The 5982-nt window shown below is 40.6% G+C and overlaps 1 protein-coding gene across 1 annotated transcript; it reads left to right on the top strand.

Annotated features, from left to right (window-relative positions):
* Positions 1-5397: 5397 nt before the first annotated feature.
* On the top strand, positions 5398-5776 carry LOC111796046 (uncharacterized mitochondrial protein AtMg00530). The gene is given in 4 exon segments (XM_023678739.1): positions 5398-5424; positions 5528-5579; positions 5582-5678; positions 5680-5776. Coding segments are annotated over 4 exon segments (273 nt in total).
* The last annotated feature ends 206 nt before the right edge of the window (positions 5777-5982 follow it).

Here is a 5982-nt window from a genome sequence, read left to right as displayed (position 1 = left end):
CCCCCCCCCCCCTCCCCCGAATAAAATCAAAGCAGCTATCTTGAATAAAAGAAGGGAAGCGGTATTGATTGTACTGACAGATTGAGGACTTCAGTCATGCTTTACCAATTTCCAATACCTATAGTTGATCCTGCTGATGTAATTTTAGCATAAAAAGCTTCTATTTCTTTAGCACCTCAATAGCACATAGTCATGCATGCTAACCAAAGCACCTGTACTTCAATCGATTAACCAATCACGGGAGATATTCGCTAAAAAGATAACTGAGATATTGAATGAATAAAAGAAGGGTCGTAGACAGATGAGCCTTTGCGACCGTTTACAAGAGTGAATATCGAAAGAGACAATTCTAGATGCCCTCAAACAAATGCCATTAAACAAGGACAACAGACATTTTTCTTGGATCGAAAGACCAACTCTCATTAAAGGAAGCGGACCATTGATGATAGCAGGCCGGGAAGGAGAGAGACTACTAAAAATGGTGAAACTCACATGTTTTTAGAGGTCGTACTTGACCCATCCGACCCCATGAAACTCGCAATTTAGCAAAGAAAACCATTCCGTACCTTTTTCTCATGTCGCTACCAGCTACAGATCATATATGACCGGTTGAAGAAAGAAGAAAAGAGAAATGAACGATTAAGCGAGACTTTGCCTTAGAGACCAATGAAATGAAAGTTTGATTATACGGGAATAAGAGGTATGACATAAGAGGTATGACATACGGGAATGGTATATGAAATGAAAGGCTAGAAATAGAGCTGGAGATGAGCGCTAGCCGACGGTTAATACTGAAGAAAGCACCTTAGTAATTACCAGTAATGCCCCTATTGACCTCAGTCTTGTTTTTTGCCAACTTGAGTAACAAGCATCGACTATCTCATTAAAGGTCGAATATCCATATATATCTTTATGGAAGAGATTCGGCCCACTTTTAGCTATTCCAGCAATTATGCCCGTTTTAGCCCTACCGTCCACCGCTATCATAATAATGGAAAGGGTACTTTTGAGCTGATGTCTAATGGATCAAAGCGACTGTTAGTCGGGCTGATCTGTGATTGGTCAAGGTTGTTAGTTTATTTAATATTGTATTAATCGTAATTCATTTGTATTTACTGTTTCTATTTCAAATTATGTCAGTTAAGGGAAGTTTAACAGTTAAGAGAAGTTTAGCGGTTAAGGAAGTTATTAGGGGAAGTTATTAGCAGTTAAGGGAAGTTATTGGCAGTTATTAATGTGTGGTCATGCTGTCTATATATGTATTGTGTAACAAGTTGAATAAGATGAGTAAGTTGGTTCTTCTCTTAGTTGTATGAGTGTTTTCTGACATTTGGTATTAGAGCGTGGTTACATGTCAAAGATCATGTCGTCGAAGTCTGCAACAAAGGAAGGTCTGGTATCACTCCAATACCCGACGTTATCGAGAACCAACTACTCAGAATGGGCTATGAAGATGAAGGTCTATTTGCGTGCTCAAGGGGTGTGGGACACAATCGAATCAATTGAGTCTCTGGATAGTCTTGATGAAAGGAAGGATCAAATGGCCTTAGCAGCTATCTATCAAGCAATCCTTGAGGAGATGTTGTTTTTGTTAGCAAAGAAAGAGACAGCAAAGAAAGCATGGCAGACGTTAAAAACTATTCATGTCGGTACTGAACATGTAAAGGAGGCAAAGATCCAAACTCTGAAGACTGAGTTCGAAATTATGAATATGAAGGAGTCCGAGACTATTGATGATTATGCAGCAAGGTTGATAGGAGTTGTTAATAAAATACGTACTTTTGGAGACAAGTTTGAAGAGGCATACTTGGTGAAAAAATTTCTCCGCTCATTACCTTCTAAGTTTCTTCATATCGCATCGGCAATAGAGCAATTTGTCGATTTAAAGGTGATGACCATGGAGGAAGTCATCGGGCGTCTTAAAGCTTATGAGAAACGGATCGGTGGCAACAAAGAGAATGTTGAGCATGTCTTATTGACTCAAGGAGAATGGAAAGCAAAAGAACGTAGCGACAATGGAGGCCATAGCTGAGGGCGAGGTCGCAATGGTCGCTGGAGAGGGAGAGGTCATGGACGTGGAAACGACTCGTTTCATTAAGAGAAGAAGGCTGACAAGAGCAAGGTTAGATGCTAAAATTGTCAAGGCCTAGGCAACTATGCCTCAGAATGTCGTAAGGTGAAGTGTTATAATTGTCAAAAGATTGGCCATTATGCATCCGACTGTAGATCGAAGAAATGGGAGGATCAGGCGCACTTGGCTGAGACGCAAAGTGATGAGGATGAGCCAGCCTTACTTACAACACAAGTTTGTGAAGTCCGAACTCTCAGTTCACCAGAGTTGACAGAGATGGCTCTTAATGAAGAGAAGGTTGTCCTGGAAGAAAAACAACACTTGGTTCCTAGATACGGGAGCCAACAATTATATGACTTGTTGTCGAAGTTGGTTCTCGAAATTGAACGAGTCAGTGACCGGCACTGTGAAGTTCGGAGATGGATCACTTGTATAAAAGGACGTGGAGATGTGAAGGCTGCGTCTGTGAAAAAAACAGAGAAGATGATAGATGGCAAGAAAATCGTTAACGCTGTGAAGTTTGAATCCGAGGAGAAGAGCAATGGCATTGTGGCGGAGGTCCAGAATGTGGCAACGGAGGTAGCGAAAGCAGAGGAGATAAAAGAGAAGGAGGTCACCTGTGACGGCAAGAAAAAGGAGAAGGAGGATGGAAACAATGGCGGTGCTATTGAAAAATAGGTCGCCGAAGAAAAGAAAGTAGAGAAGGAGAAGGAGAAGGAGGCCATTATTTCCGACAGTGCAATTGAAGTAGCATAGGGAACTAAACCTGTCGTGGAACAGCAGTTAGCCGAACAAGTAGAACAGGTAATTAAACCTGTTGTGGAAAAGCCATTGGCTGGACAAGTAGAACAGGTAATTAAAACTGTCGATGAAAAGCAGTTTCCCATTGAAAAAAGATAGAGAAGAAGGAAGGCGGCGATAATGGCGGTAGCGGCAGCGTTGAACAAGTAATCAAACTGGTGAAAGGAACTATTGATATTGGATGTCATTGTGTGAAGGCAAAGCAAGCAGAAAGAAACAATTGCATGGGAATCCAATTACATGGACTTCAAAGAAACAAAAGATGGTGGCACTTTCATCCTGTGAAGCGGAGTATATTGCGGCGACGTCAGCTGCTTGTCAAGGAATATGGTTAGGACGTTTACTGAAAGAATTGGTTTGAAGAATGTAAGAATGTGAAGATCGAAATACAAGATTAAGGGGATGATTTGTTAGTTTATTTAATCTTGTATTAACTGTAATTCATTTGTATTTACTGTTTGTATTTCAAATTATGTCAGTTAAGCAGTTAAGGGAAGTTTAGCGGTTAAGGGAAGTTATTAGGGGAAGTTATTAGCGGTTAAGGGAAGTTATTGGCAGTTATTAATGTGTGGCAATTCTGTCTATATATGTACTACNCAAGTAGAACAGGTAATTAAAACTGTCGATGAAAAGCAGTTTCCCATTGAAAAAAGATAGAGAAGAAGGAAGGCGGCGATAATGGCGGTAGCGGCAGCGTTGAACAAGTAATCAAACTGGTGAAAGGAACTATTGATATTGGATGTCATTGTGTGAAGGCAAAGCAAGCAGAAAGAAACAATTGCATGGGAATCCAATTACATGGACTTCAAAGAAACAAAAGATGGTGGCACTTTCATCCTGTGAAGCGGAGTATATTGCGGCGACGTCAGCTGCTTGTCAAGGAATATGGTTAGGACGTTTACTGAAAGAATTGGTTTGAAGAATGTAAGAATGTGAAGATCGAAATACAAGATTAAGGGGATGATTTGTTAGTTTATTTAATCTTGTATTAACTGTAATTCATTTGTATTTACTGTTTGTATTTCAAATTATGTCAGTTAAGCAGTTAAGGGAAGTTTAGCGGTTAAGGGAAGTTATTAGGGGAAGTTATTAGCGGTTAAGGGAAGTTATTGGCAGTTATTAATGTGTGGCAATTCTGTCTATATATGTACTACGTAACAAGTTGAATAAGATGAGTAAGTTGGTTCTTCTCTTAGTTGTATGAGTGTTTTCTAACAAAGGCAAGCGAGAGGACACATACCTCCTCCATATTCCTTAAATGGGAAAGACTCAGACACTGCATGCGAGAAGTATAATAGTTTACTAAACAACGACTTAGATCGTCGATTGATTTGTATGCGCAATGGAATTGGAGTGGATAGAGCATTACTCCACAAAAACAAGCATCCCATGAGTATACGTGACCTCACTACCTGTATAAAGCATGCATCTCTTCTCAGAGAGTAGGTCAAAGACTTTTATCAAAGTCAAAAGCTGAAATCCGAGAAAAGAAGACCCCTAAGAGCGTCTTGTAAACTAATTATTCGATCTGGAGATCCCAGCAAGGCTGTCGGAGACATCACTAAACCACCCAAGGATATCTCTTGCAAAGAAGAATTCGTAGATATTTTTACAGAACCCAAGTCCAGCATACCCGACTGATATAATCTAGCATCCACTCTCTGCCTTAACTTAGTAGTAGGTGAATAATGACCCTACTTGTACGCGCATTCATAGGGCACATTCCAACATCTCCCGCAATGAGAACCTAAGGCATGGTTGATTGATAGTAAGTTGAAAGAATAAATGGATCGACCATAGGTTGGTTGAATATTGAGTTCCGCTTAGGCTACGTGTTCTGTTTACGCGCTACTAAGCCAGCACACAAGATCTTAGACAGAATTCGTCCCCTTTTGGGAACACCTTCTTACTAGTACGATAAAAGCCTGATGCAAATATACCAGAAAAGAATTCTTTATAGATGAGTTGTAGTCGATTTGCCCCTTATGTTATGGCTCGTCTCGCGCTTAGTCACTCGCGGGATTCGGACAAGGGGGCATCAAGTCTTTTCTGAAAAAACTCACAGTTCTACNGTTAGTTCTCCATATATATATGATTGATTTTTGAGATACTAACTCTTTGGTTGGATCGGACAGGGAACTTCTATAAAGATCTTTCCACTCATTCATCATACTCAAAGTCGAAGTCACGGCCGGCATAGGGGGCTCGGAAAAAGAATGAGAATTGGTGTCATGGTAGTACTACGAGATGGCGATTTATCGTATAGAAGAATAAATCCGCAGACCTATTGATTGACCATAGATGTGACCGTTATCTAAGAGAATCTTAGTAGTTCTTCAATCGTTCAAGGGCAAGGGGAAAAGATGTAGCGGCTTGCCTACATCTCATATTTTCCACGTAGTCCGTTGGTCAAACCAAGGATTCTCTAATCAAAGTAATACAGAGATTCTTTTTCTTTTTCTAATATGTAGCTCCGCGAGCTAGGAGTGCATCATCTGGGCGAAAACGAAGATAGGATCATCATCATGGCCCTTTTCTTCTTTCTTTTGTTTGTGTCTAGCTTTAGTTACAAAGAGGTGTGTGTGTGTTTTTTTAAGGCTTATCCGGGGGTTGCTGCTCTGGGGCATCCAATTCCTTTTCTTTCTTTTTCCGCAGATCTCACATCGAGAGCAACTTCTTCTTGCTCAAGGTCATCAGATGAGAGATCTTCCCTGATTCCGAGAAATCGGTCAAGCAGGGGGTTACCCTCTCCTCTTTAAGTCGAGCTACTTCCTCCCTCTCCTCACCTCTCGAGATATATATATAAACTCTTCCCAAAAGCTCTAGGATGAGTATGTCATGGACTCCCGAATTCATTCTCGTCCTGATCCACCATATAATTTTTTAAATCTACAAAAACATTGATGGAGAGGAAAGAAAAGATTATCGACCAATAGGGAGAGGAACGAAGCTGGTTTACCAATAGGGAGAGGGATTGTAATGATCTTTGAAAACATCACAAGGTGCTGATAGGAGGGGGGATCCATAGGTTTTTGTGAAAAGGATGCCCCGGATCTGACATGACGCTTGCTGAAAAGAAAAAATGAATTCCTCTATTTGATGTTGATTCA

Source organism: Cucurbita pepo, chromosome LG05 (assembly GCF_002806865.2).
Source record: "Cucurbita pepo subsp. pepo cultivar mu-cu-16 chromosome LG05, ASM280686v2, whole genome shotgun sequence".
NCBI classification, from domain to species: Eukaryota; Viridiplantae; Streptophyta; class Magnoliopsida; order Cucurbitales; family Cucurbitaceae; genus Cucurbita; species Cucurbita pepo.
The sequence above is the reverse complement of the archived record's forward strand: the minus strand, read 5'-3'. Positions and strand labels throughout refer to the sequence as shown.